This window comes from Dromiciops gliroides, chromosome 3, assembly GCF_019393635.1.
Source record: "Dromiciops gliroides isolate mDroGli1 chromosome 3, mDroGli1.pri, whole genome shotgun sequence".
NCBI lineage: Eukaryota > Metazoa > Chordata > Mammalia > Microbiotheria > Microbiotheriidae > Dromiciops > Dromiciops gliroides.
This window is the reverse complement of record NC_057863.1, coordinates 589,528,488-589,547,416: the sequence shown is the minus strand read 5'-3', so window position 1 is coordinate 589,547,416 and position 18,929 is coordinate 589,528,488. Positions and strand designations below refer to the sequence as shown.

The 18,929-nt window shown below is 45.6% G+C and overlaps 1 protein-coding gene across 2 annotated transcripts in view; it reads right to left on the bottom strand.

Moving 5' to 3' along the window:
* LOC122751649 (protein argonaute-1) overlaps positions 1 to 9,987 on the bottom strand; it is a 31,887-nt gene extending 21,900 nt beyond the window's left edge. Inside the window, exons 1-3 of one of the 2 annotated variants that reach the window (XM_043998775.1) lie at positions 9,765 to 9,987; positions 1,861 to 2,044; positions 374 to 494 (exon numbers count right to left, since the gene is read on the bottom strand). In XM_043998775.1, the coding sequence (XP_043854710.1) occupies positions 374 to 494; positions 1,861 to 2,044; positions 9,765 to 9,789 (330 nt within the window). In that variant the 5' untranslated portion in view covers positions 9,790 to 9,987. Of the gene's footprint in view, positions 1 to 373; positions 495 to 1,855; positions 2,045 to 9,764 lie in introns of those variants that run through there. The other variant, XM_043998776.1, reaches the window with a different exon arrangement.
* Positions 9,988 to 18,929: the final 8,942 nt, after the last annotated feature.

Sequence of the window (18,929 nt, the reverse complement as noted above, 5' to 3'; positions counted from 1 at the left end):
TTAAAGAATGACTCGATGCCCTCCCACTCCCAGATCCCAAATTCATCCTGAAAAACAACTCCTTCAGCTAGCAGGTGTCTATAGGAACAGGTTTTCCTATTCAGTCTGGCCTGTAGTCCTAGCTCAGCCAATCTTTGGGACCTGAGGAAGTTGCCCAACACTCTCCAGAAGGAAGTTCTTTAGATCTAATCTTAGTCCTATCCTCTGGGAACCAAGAGCCTCCTTGTTTTAGGCAATGTGCATTGGGCTGAGTCAAAGTAGGAGGAAAGAATGCTTTGTGTTTAGACCTAACCCCATGCTGTGGGCTACATATCTTCCCTCCCCACCATCATGCCCTGGAAACATCAATCCCCTATAATTTTTGGTCTCTTACCCTCTCATTGCCAATAGGCAAGGCAGTAACTGTGTAGATGTTCTTCTTCCCATCATAAACAGGTTTTCGGTCACCAAAAATCTGTGGCTTGAAGTGCTGAACCATATACTCCACCACCTCTCTGTAGGGGAGGAAAAGAGAAAAGCTCATAGAATCCTTAGTTACAGAAAGTCTTGAGAAACCACCCACCACTGTCCCTCAATCTCTAGTACTCAAGGGGCAAACATCCCTCCAGGGCCACAAATGCACTTAACAATAATGATAGAGTGCTTGACAATTTACAAAGCACTTCCACCTCCTTAATGACCTTGTGAGAAACAATTACTATCCAGGAATTATTATCCCCATTTTATAGATGAGGAAACTGAGGTTAAGGAAGTCCAGTGACTTTCTCAGGATCACACAGCTAGACCGTGTCAGCGCTGGATTCCAAATTCAGGTCTTCTCCTTCCAAGAGCTGTGGACGCTCTGTCCCTCTAGATCCTAGTTTCTGAAACTGGGGGTCATGGCCCCATATAGGATCATGAAAACTTTGGCAGCAGTAAAAGGTTATATATATCTATTTTATATACCTATATACACAGTGTTATGTAAAAATTTTCCCAAAATTTCCCCCAAAAATTCCAAAAAAAGAGGTTGCAAGAGGAAAAAGTTTAAGAAGTCCTGTTCTAGACCACGTAGCCACTCCAACTTTTCCTTTAACTCTCAATTCTGTGAGGTTCCTTCAACTGGAAAAGCATGTGGGATATGAATATACCCGTTAGTATTGATATTTGGGGATTCCACCCCACAATTCCTTCTAGAGGTCAGAATTTGGCCTAGCTAGAAGGACCTTTTGTAATCCCAAGAGGGTCATAGTAAGATAGCAGACCCACCCCCTCCATCCCTGGGGACTGCTCCTTAGTGCCTATGCTTTCTCATCTGATTCCTTAGAATTGGTCAGGGGCAGAGGAGGTGAGGTAGAAACAATAGACGGGCTGCCCACAATGTGGCAGGGAGAGGAAGAAGAAGGCAGGAGGTTAAGGAGAAGGAATATGGACCTCAATGTCTCATGTTAGTCAGGGAGAGGAGGGACAGGGAGTTCCAAGTCAGAAAGAAGAGGCAGAGGAGTTCCAAGTTAAAAAAGAGAAGAATAGGGGGTTCCAAGTTAGGGAAGGAAATGACAGGGGGTTCTGAGTAAGAGAGGAGAGGGACAAAGGGTTTTGAGTCAGGGAGGGAAAGGACTGAGTTCTAAGTTGGAGATGGGAGGGACATGGGGTTTGTGATGGGTAAAACTAAATGTGTGTGGTTACCCTATCTGTCCCCTTGTGGGGAAAGCTAACTAGGACAACAGTTGAACAGTTTAGGAATTAAACATTTATTAAAATATATTAATAATATTCTCACAGGTTCTAAGTCAGGGAGGAGAGGATGGGGTTCCAAATTAGAAAAAGGAGATCTTGTAGGATAAGAGTTGGGGTTTGAAGGGGCTGCAATACTTGCCTTACCTGTTGACTCTGCGGGGACACTTGTCCGGTTTGATGTCCACCTCATAGTGGTAGACGTCGATCTTGGGGATGTCTACCTCGAAATAGTTGGCCAAGAGCTTGATGGGCTTGCCTACAGTGCCTATCCCAGGCCGTCTCGGGGCCTGGAACACCTGCTGCAGGGGGGGCAGGTAGGTGCCTGCAGCTACAGGGGAACAAAGCAAAGGAATTCAGGCAAAGAAGCCACCACCATCTTGTCAACTCAATTCAGTGCATCAAACTAAGGACCAGATATGGGAGAAATCCCTTTGCGCTTGAGGGAGCAGAATTTGTTAGGAGGGGCTTTGTGTAAGTGGATACTTAAATTGGACCTTGAAGAAAGGGGCTCTCCCCAAGCAACCGTGTATCCTGGGGGAACCTTGCCCAGTTTGTACAGAGGAGGTGACTGGAGTTACTATGGCCTGGCCTCCTCTAACCAAGCCTCCACTGGTGCAGGAAGCCCAGTCTTCTCCAGACAGACCAGGTTTCCCTCAATTGCCTATTTGAAGGGTTTTATATGTCTGACCATTGGGGAAAGGCCTTCCTACCACTTAAAATCAGTGCAAATTCAAATGCTTTACCTCCTACTGTAGCCACAGACCCAGCCCACCCCTTAACCTGACCTTGGAGCCTCAGAGGACTAGCTGGCCAGAGGAGCCCCTGGGTCTTTCAAAGGAAGAGAGCACAAGGGAGTCTGGGAGGTAGGAGAGAAAGATATTCTTTGTGAGATGCTTTAACCGGCATCCCCCTCTTCCACCCCCACCCCCCAGTTAGATGTCTCATTTTCCCTACTTCAATCAGGGCCTAAAGTCTGCCTCTGCCTCCCCCTCCCCTTCCCCCTCCCCCCCTTCTCCTCTTTCCTTCCATTGCTCTCCCTCCCTCCAGAATCGATTCCTGCAGACAGACAGAAGGGGCCCTGGGGGCGGGGCCAGCTTTGGCCTCTTCCATCCCCCTGGGTTTCCAAGGCGGCTGGTTTGGTCTGCCTTTCTTTCTCCCTTCCACAGAACAACCCGCCCCCCTCCAGCCCCATTCTCCAGCTGGGGGGAAGGGGGTCACTGTCAGGCTCTGAGCCTGCTTTGTCTTCCTTCTGTCATTGTTTAATCTCACTGGGGTCCCAGGGCCTGGGGGAGGGTGGGGTAATAAAACCAGCCCAGATTGACTCAGGGAGACAGACAAGACACCTCCCCCCAGGCTCAGCTTTCACTGTCTGGACAGCAGGGCCCCTCCCCCCAGCCCCAACACCAAAAACTACCGTCCTATGGGGGGAGCTTAGGGGGGGTAGGTCAGGGAGAGTTCAGAGTAAAGGAGGGATAATGGGGGCCCTACAACTCCCACACTCTCCCCAACCCCTCCTAGTCTTAGAGACCAAAAGAAAGACACCCTCCTTCCTCCTCCAACATCCACCTGCTTGCAAAGCTCTCTCCCATTAGTTTCTCAACTCAATACCATTCTGAAAACTGGGAAGGCCCCCAGTGCTAGGCCCTTACTTCCCTCAATCCCCTTAATCCCCAAGGCTCCCTTAGGGAAGCCAGAGCCCAGCTTCCAGGTGCCACCTCCCTACCTCCCCAGATAGGGAGAGGTTTGCTCCCTCTCCCTCCTGCCTTGGTGCCCCTACCCTGAGCTTTTCCTGCCAAGCACAGGCCAGGCCAGACACACATGCAGACGTGCACAAGATAGCAAATGCTAGAGCCCCAGCTGCAGAAGTTGACAGCCACACACAGAAGCAGACATGGTGCCTGACACACAGTAGACAATCAATAAATGTTTGTTGACTATGTGAATGAACAATGACAAAGAGCCACATAAACCTGGGTCTGCATAAAGCTCTGTGGATTCAGACACAGAATCACAGACTGTTGGAGCTGGAAGGGGCCTCAGAGAACATCTAGCCCAACCCCTTTCATTTGATGGATGAAGAAAGCCCAGCTCAGGAAAGGAGAAGGGCCCAAGGTTACACAACCGCAAAGCTGCCACTCAGCCCTGGGCTTCTGACCTGCTCTCTCCACTACACCAGGCTAGACAGATGCAAATGTAAAAAACACACAAATGCAAGCAGATGCACATGCAGGCACATACATACAATGCAGTGCATGCACGCCCACGAATGCAATTAACACAATGCATAGAACACCTGTATGCTCACGCATGCACATGTGTGTGCATGCATACACATACATGCACACACAGCAGCAGCGGCGGCACATGGGCACTGCAGACAAAAATGCCCAGGGAAGGCCCTGGTCCTTCTACAACCACCTAGAGGTTTCATAATCTGCCACTTTTCCCAGTAGCCTAAGTGGGAGAGTGTTCCCCCCTCCCGATACAGCCCACCCTCTAAGGAGAGGAGAGCAGGGCCCTTCCCCCCAACCCCAACACCAGAAACAACTGTCCTATCCCTTCCAACAGGGCAGGGTAGGTCAGGGAGAGTTCAGAGCAAAGGAAGGACACTACAGCTTCACATCCTCACTGTCCCCTCCTCAAAGGAGAGATAGACACCCTCCTTTCTCTTTCAACATCCACAGAACACAGCGGCTTGCAAAGCCCTCTCCCAGCACAGGGCCCTCCTCCCTACCTCTCAGGGCAGGATCTAGCACAGGGCCTCATAACCTGGGGCCCTGAATTTGCTTTCTAATATTTTGATAACTGTATGCCAGCAGAATTGGTTGTCCTTATTGATTTTCTGCATTCAAATTTTTTTTCTGGGAAAGGGTCCATAGGTTTTACCTGCCTGCCCGAGGGGCCCGTGGCCCCCCTAAAAAATGAAGAATCCCAGGCATAGGACCTGCAGGGACTATGGATGGTGGGCCTCAGAATACAGGCACAAAGATTTTTTTCCCCTACAGGCTGACTTCTGGGGTAAGGAGGGGCTGTCCAGGTTGAGGAACCTCAAGGCATTCAGTCCTTGGGGAAGAATCCAGCTCCCAGGGGTGGCTAGAGCAGCCATCTTGCTTCAATCTTAGTCTGGGACAAAACAACCACAAGCTTCGTTCCACCTCCCAAACCCCCCAAAACTAAACACCCCCAAAATGCAGTTCAAACTCCTAGAGTTCACCCGAGTATCTGGGGTGGGGGGAGTCGCATCAGCCTGGGAGACAGAGGAGGAGCAAGCAGGCTGACTCCAAGGGGTGCCCTCCACCCCCACCTTCTCTTTTCTCCCTGGGGCCGACAGACGGGACTTTGTGATGCAGATGAGGGACTGGAACCCTGGGACTCAGAGCGGGGAGGAGGGGGAATGGCCAGTCCCACAAAGGGGGGTGGTGGCGTAGCAGACAGGATCAGGGGGGGATACAACCCCCCCAACACCTGTTTTCTCTTCTCTTGTGGTGCTCCTTCTACCCACCTGCTCCTGGGTGGGCAGAAGCCTGGCTCAGGGGCCACTTCCCAGATCTCTGAAAGCCCCAGAATTTCATTCTCCCACCCTAGTCCTGCCTCCTTATATGAGCAATAGTTCTAAGTGGAGATAGGGGGCTGCAATTAGTGCTTGGAGATTTGGAGAAGAAAGAAAATCAAAGGTTGGCTATGGACAGTAGAGGCATGTGTTAGGCATGGGTTTCTTGGGAATGACAGTTTGAACAAGATCATACTGAAGCCTGAAGAAGGATCACCTTTCACAAATTGATCAACCAACCAACAATGCTAAATCAAATGCCTACTATGAGACACCTCCCCCAACAGACACGCCCCCATAAACACAGACGTGTACACACATGTATAAAGACTCAGACATGTATGGGCACATGCAGAGGCCCCAGAACCTGAAAGCCTCAATCCTCTCTCTCTCTCTCTCCCAGAAAGGAAAGAAGACCTGGGGTAAGGAGACAAAGCACATTTGGGCCCCAAGGGACTCTTCAGTTACCCCTCCTTTCCCCACATACTATAAGGAAAGTCCTTGGGGCTGAATGGGTGAGGATGAAGGAAAGTAGCTCTAGTTCTCCCCAACCCGGACCATCTAGATTAAGTGGCTCCCTCTTAGGTTGGGGAGTCTTCAAACAGAAGCTAGTTGACAACTTGTCTGGGGGGCTTTTCCAAGTAATAGCTAGAGGGGGGAGGAATCAGAAGCCCTACCCAGCTTGGATGTCAATTGATTTCAATACTATTCTTTTTTTGTTGTTTTGTTTTGTTTTTTAGTGAGGCAATTGGGGTTAAGTGACTTGCCCAGGGTCACACAGCTAGTAAGTGTTAAGTGTCTGAGGCCGGATTTGAACTCAGGTACTCCTGACTCCAGGGCCGGTGCTCTATCCACTGCACCACCTAGCTGCCCCGATTTCAATACTATTCTAAGAGATACCCATTTCCAGGTCCAGCCACCTCCAAAGGGTAACCCAACCCCCTTTTGCCAGCCAGGTGAAAAAAACAAATATTTTACACCAAGAGAATAAAGGGGTCTGGGTCACTGGCCCTTTGCTCCTGGTCCCCTCTTCAATTCCATGTGGCAAACATTAAGCACCTGCTGTGTACATCATTTAGCCTGCTGCAAATCAGGTGCCCACTAGGACCAACTAAGAGCCATGGTTCACTGGGGTAAAGGCAGTGGGAGCACACTATGACCTAGAGTAAATATTGGCCTTTGCCACTTAATAGTTCTAGCTAGGGGCAGCTAGGTGGCACAGCAGATAGAGCACTGGCCCTAGATTCAGGAGGACCTGAGTTCAAATCCGGTCTCAGACCCTTCACACTTACTAGCTGTGTGACCCTGGGTAAGTCACTTAATCCCAACTGCCTCACCAAAAAAACCCCCCAAAAAACAAACAAACAAAAAAAACCCCACACAATAGTTCTAGCTATATGGCCGTGAGCAAGTCACAACTCCTTTGAACCTCAACTTCTTCATCTGCAAAATGAGTACAATACTTATACTCTCCCCCCCAAAAATAGCTACTTAAATGGAAACTGACAGTGTTACTACAAAAATGAAAATTACTTAAAGCTTAGTAATACAGGCAGTCCTGCAATGACGCTGGAATTAGGAGAGACCTATGTTCAAATTACTGCCTCAGGTACTTAATAGCCCTGTGATAACAGGCAAGTCACTTCAGCCTTCTATGAGCCTCACTTTCCTCATCTGCAAAATAGGGTAATGATACTTTAACATGGAACTCATGGGTTGTCATGAATCTCAGATGAGATCATTTGTGTAGTATAATTTAAAGCATTAACATAAACGTCAACTATTATTATTATTATGATGACAGGAATAAAAGTGCTACATAAATATCACCTATTATTTATTATATGGGGAAAATGAGGCTGGAAGAGGAAAGATCCCCCTTAAAGAATTCTCCAGTAACAGCCTACAGCCCAGCCTGCCAGGTATCTGCTTAAAACAACCTTGCAAACAGGCATCTAAGGAGCCAGGGTGGCAGGAATCATCATTTCTAGCCTCCTTACATGGGAGCTGCTAGAGAAATTGTAGGGGGTTGTGGTAAGAAATGATTTGTCCTGCTCTACAAGGCTGTTGTTAGGAAAGTACTTTGGGGATAAAGAGATGGAGTTACTATCTACTAGTCCTATGGGTGATTCTAGGGAAGTCACTTAACCTCTCTCAACCTCAATTTCCTCATCTATAAAATGGGGATAACAGTAGCACCTACCTCAACAGGTAGGATGGTTGTGAGGACTAAATAAAATATTGTATGTCAGGGGCTTTGTGGACCATAAAACACTACATAAATGTGAATGAATATATAAAGGCACCAAAATGTACTGGAAAGAGCACTGGACTTGGAGTCAAGAGTGACCTGGGCTCAAATCCCACCTCCAACCCTCACAAGTTGTGACATCAGGGTAAGGCACTTCATCTTTCCAGCCTTCCCTCTTCAAAGCCTTACATAGATGTGAACTATTAATGTACCCATTAACTAGCACTGACACTCTCTTTAAGTCTAGTCCTGCCTGGACCTGGTCCACTAATTCATGCTCCCCCACCTGAAGAAGAAATGTCAGCCTCTCCTGCCTAGTGGGTGGGTGGAAGAAACCCTGTGGCATCAATTCCCTGATGGCTACCTAGATTAAGGAACAGAAAAAAACAGAATAGCCTCCAAACCTCACTGAGAACCTAGACTCCAGCATTTTCAACTTCTGAATTGATTTGCCTCAGTTTCCCTCTATTGTCTCCTCCATTTCCTTTTAATCATGGAAAATGGGCTGGTGAAGCTGATCACCATCATCCCAACAAAAGCTGTACCACAATAGGGTTAACTTAGTAGCAATACTCCCCATCTCTGGCCCTCAGCCCCATCCTCCCCCAGTCCCCCCAAGTGTATATGGTGGGAGGCAGCAGGCAGCAGGGGCCTGGATTGTTTTGTGTCCAGGCCCCTGACAGCTGCTCAGGGTGGGGGAGGGGAGAACGCCGGCTGGCTCACTCCATAGACCCTTAGTGAAGGCAGGGCTGGGAAAGGGATTTTTTTTTAATGTCCTTAAATCTTGACACCCAAAGACGTTCCAAAGGAACCAGCCTTTGTGGATGGATTTAAATTCCTGATTCTCCTCCACATACCGAAAGGGAGAGGGAATCCAAAACCTCACACACCTCAATAGGAGGGGAGGCGGATGGACCTGGGCATTTTCCAAACCTTCCAACAACCAAAACCCAGCAGACAAAATCAGTCCCGATGCTGGAGGCAAACCCGGGGCCAGACAGGCTTTCTCCTGGGTTCCCAACCTCACACTCCACCTCCCTACCAATATTCCAGTGCTAGGCTCCTTCTATCTCAGGGGCCCCTCCCCAAACCACTGTCAGCATCTATTAGTGCTCACCCCCACCCAATCAATGTCAGTTTCCAGGCCGCTGAACCCTCACATCTGTCTCCACGAACTGAAATCAACATCAGTTTCTAGGCCTTGAAAATCTTACATTTCAGCCCCTCCAATTCCTCCTATGCAGCAGAGAAAGGAGCTATGCTGGCCACCCCAAACGTAAGGCGTCCCCAGGATCCGGGAAGGGGGAAACTCCCCCAAATCCCACAGCCTATGGAATCTCAGAGAAAGGGTCTCCTCCCCCTGCCGCCCCCGCCCCCACCCCACCCGGACCCCAAACCGACTCAACGCAGCCTGACTCTGCGCATGCTCGGGGCCTGCCCCCCCCCTCACCCCTCACCACTTCTCCCCACCGCCCCCAGACCTCGGGCCCCTTCCCCCAATTCTATTTTTTTTTTCAGCTGTGGAATACAAGAGCCGCCTTCTCTCCCAGGATCCAGAGCCTGATCCTCTAGTCCACTCTCCATCCAAACCCCCAGCCTCAATCGCGGCCTCCTTTCCCCTCCCCCACCGCAGCCCAAACACCAGGAGCATCCCCTCCCCGAAGGCTCATCCCTTTGCTAAGACTGGGCCCCTAGTTCTCTGGTCCCCCGCCCCAGCACTACGAACGCATTTTCCTAAGCCCTAGTGATGCCCCCCATCCCACCTCGGCGCCCCCCATTCCTCGGGGCCTGGGAAGCCCAACAACGCTCAGGTACCACCAGAACCCATACTCGTAACCCTCCTCATGCTGTGCACACAAGGTTTCCCCAGCAGCCAGGAGATACCCTCATCTCAGGAACCCCGGGCCTCGATCCCCCGCCGCCCCCCACGAACACATAAGCCCCAGGACTTCAAGAAACCCCTTCCTCATACACCCAGACCTCTCCCTTCCCCCGCAGGTGCACGGAGGCCCCCCCACCCCCGCCTCCTCCAGAAACACAAGACCCCCTCCTCAGATTGCACACGTACCGCCCCCCCATGCACACAGCCCCCCACGCAGGTGCACAGGCCTTTCTCCCCTGTGCCCCCCATGCACACATCCAAGCCCGCAAGTTCCTCTCCCCTTCTTTAGTGACATAGACCCCCCCACCCACATACAGCGCCCCCCCCCCCGTGACACCCAGGCCTCCCCCCAAACAGGCCATTACCTGCTCCCGAGGGTCCCGCTTCCATCCCATATACCCGTGTGTAGGTCAGGCGGCCGGGAGAGAGTTTGGTGCACGGCGTGGGGGGGCCCGGGCCCCCGTCGCTCCCGTGGTTCCCGCTCCCGGGCCGGGCTCCGCTCCCCCCCCACCCCGGCTGCTCCCGCCCGCCGCCGCCGCTGCTGCAAGCTCTCCCTGCAAGCAGCCGGCCAGCCCTTAGTGCGCAGGCGCGCCCGCCCCGGGGCCGAGAGGGTGGACGGGAACAAGTCAAGCCCGTCTCTCCTACAGCAACAAAGGCCAGCGGAGCAGGGAGGGAGCGAAGGCTCTCCGAGTGGCCGCGCCCCCTACTGTCCAGTCGGTGGCACTGCACCGCCTAGCCTACTGCCGGGCTCCGGGCTTAGTGCTCTGGGCTTCAGACTCCGAAGCCGAGCAGGTGGGATTGCATCTGCACCCCAGGGCTCTCCCACCGAGGGAGGGGCCCTGCCAGACTAGCATGGGGGAGGGGGAGTCTGGAAGCCGAGAGCGTAACACTGGCCCGGGGCCAGGATTCTCTCAGGCTCCGTAGCCCAGAATCTTTTGTCTGACAGAAGCAGCCTGGGGCAACTGTACCCTACAGCTCTCCCACCCACCCAAGGGATAAAAGAGATGTGCGTAGTTGCATCGGACCTGATCTTAAGGGGAACTTTATTAAATGAGTCCCAGTTCCGCCACTACCTTTGGGGTCTTTGGCAAGTCACCTAGTCTCTGAGCCTCAGTCCTTTGATCTGCAAAAGGGAGATAATATTGACACTACCTCTTATTACCTATGGTTGTTTTGTTGTGAGAAAAGCACTTTTTAACCTTAAAGCACAAAAGAAATGCATAAGATCATTATTATGATGATCAATTATTATTATTACAATGCCATACAATGTAATGGAGTGAAATGAGCACGAAACCATGGAGCAAGGAGAGCTGAGTTCTACTAAATCAATTTAATTCAGTGTTTTTATTGAGCACCTGTTATATTCATAGGTGTAGGGATACAAAAGCAAAAAGTCATCATTCTTACCCTCTAGAGGCTTATCGTTATCGGTTGTGAAACATATACACACATGAGTGAATACAAAATAAATAAAAATGAATACAAAGTAATTTAGACAGTGAAACTAACAACTGGGAAAAGTAGGCAAGATCTCTTGGAGCAGGTGGTACTTGAGCTGAGCCTTGGAGGGAGAGAGGGATTCCCAGAGGCAGAGGGGAAGAAGTACATTCTAAGCATGGGGGTGATCCTCTGCAAAGGCAGGGGCAGGGGAAATGGAAATGTCCCGTAGGAGGAACATCCAGTGGGCCACTCTGGCTGGAATGTAGAATGCATGAAGGCAGGATAGAAAGGTAGGCTGCAGCCAGATGACTTTAAGTATCAAATAGGTCCATCTATTTTATCTCATCCGCAATAGTAAGCCATTGAAGTTTCTTGAGCAGGAAGTGAAATGGTTCAAATGGCTTCTAATTAGCTGTACTTTAGGCAAATCACCTCTCTCAGTCTTTCCCCCTATCTGTAAAAGTAAAGAGGGTTAGACTACATACTCACTAAGGCTCTTTGCAGAAGAATTGGATTTCTGCAGAGCCCAAGAAGCAAAATGAGAAAGGCAATCAGGACTTCTCTGAAGATAGCAAAATGATAGATCATACAAGAGAGAGCCCAGCTCTTAAACGTCCCCTTAGAAACAGCAATAGAAATGCCAGTAAAAAAAAAAAGAAAAGGCAGGATTAGCAGAAAAGCAAAGCTATAACTAGGGTGGAGTGGCTGGAACTTAGTCCCGGTTGCTAACAGCACTTACATTACTTTAGCAGCTACAAATTACTTAGTTTAGCACCTAGTTAACAAGAATTAATTAAAATGTAAAGCTACCAGATGGCAAGCTCAACCTGTGGTAGAGCCTCCTTGCCATATCCTAGAGCTTTGTCCTAGGGTTTTTGACTGCCAGCCACCACTTACCTTTGTGTCCAAAAGGCTGACGTCAAGGCATGTTTTTTGATGTTTGCCTCAGCATTTATGGCTAACTCATGGCTTCACTCAGAAGAAAATTATTTTTCAGAAAAAGGTAAAATCAACGAGATGGGCAAACAAAATAAAAACTAACAGAATGAATAAAATGTTATAGATGAAAAAATATTGATGCAAAAATGCCAGAAGGTATATAGGTATTAGACCAACAGCAGTAGCCTGTGAAAAGGTAGCTGTCCCAGGCTACATGAAATGTGAAATAAACACACTACAGGGAACAAAATGACCTAGGAAAGGAATTCTTAGCCCAGTTTGAGCATATCTCAAACTTTAGCAGAACCTTGAACATTTTTGATATCTTTTTTTATATCACCTTTGCTTCAAAATATATTTTATCCCTCTCCTCTTGCCTCCCCAGGAAGTTGTCCCTTGTAAAAAAGAAATAAAGAAATCCAGGGGGGGAAAACAGTTCAGCAAAACTAACCATCATAATCACCAAGTCCGAGAGTATATGCAAAGTTCTGCACTGAGTCCTCCCCATCTATAAAGAAGGCAAGAACAATCACACTTCCATTTCATTTTGTTTTTCCTTCCATTGATGCTTCAATCATTATGCATATTGCTTTCCTAACTCCTCTTGCTTCATATGTTCATATGTCTTCTCATGCTTCTCTGAATCCTTCACCCATTGCTTTTTATTTGGCAGAATTTCATTTTATTTTTTTAACATCAACATAAAAAAACAAAAAAACCAACCACAACAACCAAATAAACCATGTTTGTTTGTTTGGTCCTTAAAAGTCAAAAGACCTGGGTCAAGGTTCTTCTATTAACTGGCACAGTCACTTCCATGATGAACAAGTGACTTAACCCCTTCTAGGTCTGAGTGATTAGAATCCCAGTCTGCAAAGGGATTTCAGAGTCTATCTAGTCCAACAGATATCTGGAAGAAATCACTTATAACATGGCCAACAAATGGCTGCCTAGACTTCTCTTGAAGAGAGATAAAATCCTTTATCTCCCAAAGAAGTTCATTTTTAATTATTAGGAAACTTCTTCCTACATTAAACCTAAATGTGCATCTTCCAGGTAACAGCCCTTCAGATGCTTGAATTCAGCTTTTATCTATTTCCTTTCCCCCAGTTCTACATTGTTATATGACATGTTTGCCAGACTTCTCACCAGACTGCCACCTTCTTTTGGTCATACTCCTTCCTGTCTATCTTTTCTAAAATTTGGTGTCTTGAAACAAAGTACTCCTAGTATGACCTGACTAGCATATAGGATAACTATTCCTTCCTTTATCCCAAACAAAGTACTCCTAGTATGACCTGACTAGCATATAGGATAACTATTCCTTCCTTTATCCCAAACACTATGTATTAACTATTTTGGCTCACATTGAAATTGAAATGAAAACTCCCAGAAGTTTTTCATAGAAATTATTATCTAGTCATACCTTTCCCTTCCTGTATTTGTGAAGTTGATTTTTTGAACCCAAGTACAGAACTTTATGTTTATCCCTATTAAGTTTTAGCTTGTTTGATACAGACCCTTGGTCTAACCTGTACAGAGATTTAGGATTGGTAGTCTGTCATCCACTATGTTGGCTGGTCTGCAAAGCTTCCTCTCATCTGCAAATTTGATAAGCCTGCCATCTATGCTTTCTTCCAAGACACTGATAAAAATGTTGAGCAATATGGAATATTATATATAATATATATTGATATGGGGCTCAGGATAGACCAGAAGTTTCTCCAACGAGAAGCAAAACCAAAGATGACCAGATAACAGAACAGAGATATAGAGGAATCAAAGGACTGTTCAAGTTTAGATTGACCAACTAAATATCCAGACAGACACACCTAAGTAAGGGGAGATAAAATTCTATAGCAGGAAAGTCAGTTAGGCATGGCTACCACTTGACTGGAGCTAGGAGACAGAGATAACTAGGACCATCATTTAAAAAAAATTCCCCCTCAACTCTCAGGAATATGACAAGCATCCAAGCTTTCCCCACCCCACCCCAAAAGGGAACTTGTCAGTTTTCAAGTGGATACTCCATCTATCCTCTATAAAAGCTTTTGCCTTCTTTCTGTTCTCTGAGGAGGGTGTTTCTAAGCCCTTCTTCCCAAGGGATGAAGTCTTTGACTTCCCACTTGGTCACTTTCTCTAGCGCCAAATAAAAGACCATTTTAATTCTAAATGGACTGTGTTTGAGAGTGTAATTCTTTATTGAGCAATACCTAAGTGTCCCCACCTTTCCCCCATTATATATATGTATATATATGTGTGTGCGTGTGTGCATGTGTGTATATATGTGTGTGAGATATATATGTGATATATATGTGTGTGTGTTTGTGTGTGTGTGTATCACATATCTGCCTGAAGCATTCTATTAGAGACCTTTCTCCAAGTCAACTTCAAGCCATTGGTGACTATCCTTTGGGTTCAATCATTTGGCTAGTCTCAAATGCTCCCAACCATAATGCCATCCAACCCAAATCTCTCCATCTTATCTGTAAGCATAGCATGGGAGATTTTATCAAATGCTTTTGTAACAGTGGTGTGGGCTTTGTGTGCTTTTAATGGGTATCCCAGATGAGGCTTGAGATTCTACTGTTGCCATAGCAGCCCACATCAGCTGTGGCCTGCCTGCCTTGAGCCCTCAGGGAAAACAAAGTACCAGTTTGCTATTAACTATAAAATAAGGGAGAAGAGTTCATAATTTCCCAACCACTTGGTACTATACCAAACCACCAGCCCAGTGATCCTTTCAAGGTATCTCTAATCCATGCACCAAAGAAGAGACATGTATACTAATATCTCTTTTAGTATATGCCAACTACCCACCCTGCCAAGCAAACCATGTTTCATGGGGCTGAACAAGAAGGAAACCTTCATTGACTGGGTTCTGAATGTAGACCAGGGATTGATGAACCATAGCTACATATTATTGGAAAATTGTAGAGAGACTGATGACTCACCACTACACACCTGGCAGCTGGGAAATTTCATAGCTCAGTTTCTAACCTTTATATTTATATTACACAAGAAAACAGTTTCATGTGGCTACATGATATAGGAAATATTTAGAAAATTGCAAAGGGAAACCATTAAAGGGAAGCATTTGGCCCATTTGTATCTTCAGCCCTCAGCCCTCAGCCACAGGTTGTGGAGAAGGAATGAGGGTGCATTGGGATGCTGTTGTCTAGGCCCTCTCTCCAGGTTCTAAACTGGAACGGGGAGAGCAGGGAAGCAGAGGGGAGTGGGGAGCCTTGGATTAGGATTGGTCGCCTGGCCTTCCCACCAGCCAATAAGGTTTCATAGCAGATCCCAGTCTATTTCTCCTATGTGCTCACCTCTGCGGGCCAGTCGGTCTAGCTCACTTCCAAGATGTCTTCTCATCTCTGGCCGAGGAACCCCTACAGCACTGCTCTCCAGGAACAGCCCCAGCTCTCCCGACACTCAGCTCAGGCTGCAGCAGTTACAGCAACAGCCCCAAACAGCAGCCTGCCAGCAGCTAGCTACCTGAGCCAGGGAAGCCGTCTATCTCTCCTCTTCTCCTGACAACGGAACTGAATAGCGGACTGGAAGGGCTTCTTAAAGGCTAATGAAGGCGAAGGCAAAGGCAAAGGCAAAAGGCCAACGTACCCACTAGCATGCAAATTTGATAAGTATACAAAATCCCCTGTCTTCCTGACCTCTTACATAGCTTCATCCTTGCCCCCCCACTCCCCCCCCCCTCCCCGCATACACTTGGGCACTATCCTTTCCAGTGTCTTTCAGACTTTACTTCCCCGGTGAAAATCTTTGGTGTCCCTCCAGCTCCCACAGTGATGCAATACACCGCAGACCTCTTCTATCCTTTGCTAAAGTATACTTGACCTGAAGGTTTAGTTGGCCTATCCAAAAGGGAAATTATTTATAAGATATGTTGAATCAAAATATGTCAATACAAAAAAATTTGTTTTAAAAGGAAATTATGTTATACTAAGAAAAATGCAGATGACTTCATATGCATAAGGGGCATTGTATTTCTTGCCTTCTCAGTATGTGAGAGAGAAAGTGGAAGAAAGGAGAGAATTTGGAACTGAAAATCAAAATTTAAAAAATAAAAAGAAATGCAGAAAGGATCACAAATAGAACAATTTTATTATTACTTGATTTAATTTAACATATCTATACTTCTTTGTTTTTTTTTAAACAGCTCATGGTTTCTTATACAATCTTCTTTCCTTATTACTGTGCTATATAAAACTACATTTATGTAGTATTCTAAGGTTCACAAAGCACTTTACATATATAACTCATTTGATCCTCATAACAACCCAGGAGGTAAGTGTTATTATTATTCCCATTTTTAAAAACTTTTTTTCCTTTTCTTTCTTTCTTTCTTTTTTGGTGAGGCAATTGGGGTTAAGTGACTTGCCCAGGGTCACACAGCTAGTAAGTGTCAAGTGTCTGAGGCTGGATTTGAACTCAGGTCCTCCTGAATCCAGGGCCAGTGCTCTATCCACTGTGCCACCTAGCTGCCCCTATTATTCCCATTTTACAGATGAGAAAACGAAAACAAAGAGATTAGTGACTTGCCCAGGGGTAAACATCTAGGATGCTGGGCCTAGAGTCAGGAAGACTCTTCTCCCTGAGTTCAAATCTGGACTCACACACTTACTAGCTGTGTGCCCCTAGGCAAGTCACTTAACTTCTGTCTGCCTCAATTTCCTCATCTGTAAATGAGGATAATAATAGCACCTATCTTCCAGGGTAGCTAATTGACACAGTGGATAGAATGCCCTAGACCTGAAGTCAGGAAGACTCTTTTCTTCCAGAGTTCAAATCTGGCCTCAGGCACTTACTACCTGTGTAAGTCTGGGCAAATCACTTAACCCTGTTTGCCTCAGTTTTTTCATCTGTAAAATGAGCTACAGAAGAATACAGCAAATCACTCCAGTATCTCAGTCAAGAAAACTCCAAATGGGGTCACAGTGAGTCAGACATGATTGAAAATTACTAAACAAAACCAAACATGCATCTACTAAGTATCTGAGGCAGAATTTGTATTTGAGTCTTCCTAACTCCAACTCTATTACTGTATCCACTGCCTGACTTGGATGCCTAATGATATGATGGATACAGAGAAAAGGACTTACAAGAACTGATGTGGAGTAAAGTAAGCAGATAAAAAAACCAAAACAACACACGTGAGGACCACAATGTACCTTGAAAGTAAAACAGCCTCATATCAATCAATGGTAAATGTTGCAAAATAGCAAAAACAAACCTGACTCCAAAGAAGAGATAGGAAAAGACTTCTAGTGCTCCCTCCTCTCCTTTGCAGAGGTGAGAGGTTCATGGGTGTGGAACATTGCATATATTTTCAGACTTTTTCAATGTATCAAATAATTTTGCTGAGTTTTCCCCCTTCTTTTTCCTTTTAAAAATATTATTTGTTATATTAAATAGTTTTCTGGGATGGAAAGCAGCAGAAATTTAGGTGATGTGAAAACAAAATATTTCAATAAAATGTATTTTTTAAAAATTCTCTTTACTGGGGCAGCTAGGTGGTGCAGTGGATAGAGCACCAGACCTGGAGTCAGGAGTACTTGAGTTCAAATCTGGCCTCAGATGCTTGACACTTACTAGTTGTGTGACCTTGGGCAAGTCACTTAACCGCAATTGCCTCACTAAAAAAAAATCTCTTTACTGTTATATGTATCTGGAAATGTCTATGATGGTTAAACAGGATAAGAAAGATATACATATTATATATATATATATATATACATACACATACATACATATATACATTTGATAAAATGAACTGATGTTATTCTGCTATGACCTGTTTTTTCTTTTTAAGTGTTATTGAGATACTTCATTTTAAAATATTCTTGTCATTTCTCAATAACCCCTTCCCCTATAGAACTATCCCTTGTAACAACAACAAAAACAACAAAAACTGTTAAGCAAAACAAATCAAGTCAGGAACCATTTCTGATAGCACATGCAGTATTTTTCACTGGTAAAAAATACAACTCTCCATTGATAATAACATCTAGTGGTGCCTTGAGGTCTATAAAGCATTTTATATATATATATATATATATATATAAAATCTCATTTGATCCTTGTAACAACCCTAAGATATAGGAATTATTGTTATTATTATTATTATTATTCCCATTTTGTAGATGAGAAAATTAAGACAGTCAGAGGTTAAGTAACTTGCTCAGAGTCATAGCTGGTAAGTGTTTGAGACTGGATTCAAACTAAGGTCTTCCTGACCACAGATTCAGCACTCTATCCACTGTGCCACCTATCTACAGAGAGGAGGGATTGTATGATTTACCATCAGTCCCTTGCAGTTAAGATTGGTCATTACATGCATCTAAATTCTATTGTATTTTAGTAGGTTTTCCTCCTTGGCTTTGTTGTGGTCATTGTGTATCTAGTTGTGGTCACTGTGCATAATGTTCTTGTAGATCTGCTTTCTTTACACTGCACTAGTGCAACACCTTTTCTTCATGAACAGCCTACCTAGTTTTTAATGGGCTTTGCTTTACTTTCTAAGGGCTCACATACCATTCCCTTAATAATATAGTCTAAATTTATAGCAGCTCTTTTTGTGGTGGCTAAGAATTGGAAATCAAAGTAATGCCTATCAGTTGGGGAATAGCTGAACAAACTATGGTATATGATTGTAATGGAATGTTGTTGTGCTATAAGAAATGACAAGCAGGATGATTTCAGAAAAATCTGGAAAGACTTCCATGAACTAATGTATAGTGACGTCAACAGAACCAGGAAAATGTTGTACACAGTAACAGCTATATTGTATGATGAAGAGTTAGCTATTCTTGGCAATACAATGATCCAAGACAATCCCAAAGGACTAATGATGAAACAAACTATCCATCTCTAAAGAAAGAACTGATATTGATTGGAGACAGACTGAAGCATGCTCTTTTTCACTTTCTTTCATTTTTTATCTTTTATTTGAGTTTTCTTGTACAAAATTAATAATATGGTAGTTTTTTTACATAATTGCACAGTATAACCTATATCTGATTGCTTACTGCCTGGGGGTGGGGGAGGGGAGGAGGGAAAGAAGGATAGAATTTGAAATTCAAAACTTTAAATAAAAATGTTCATTATTTTAAAAAAGGGAAAAAAAGGAA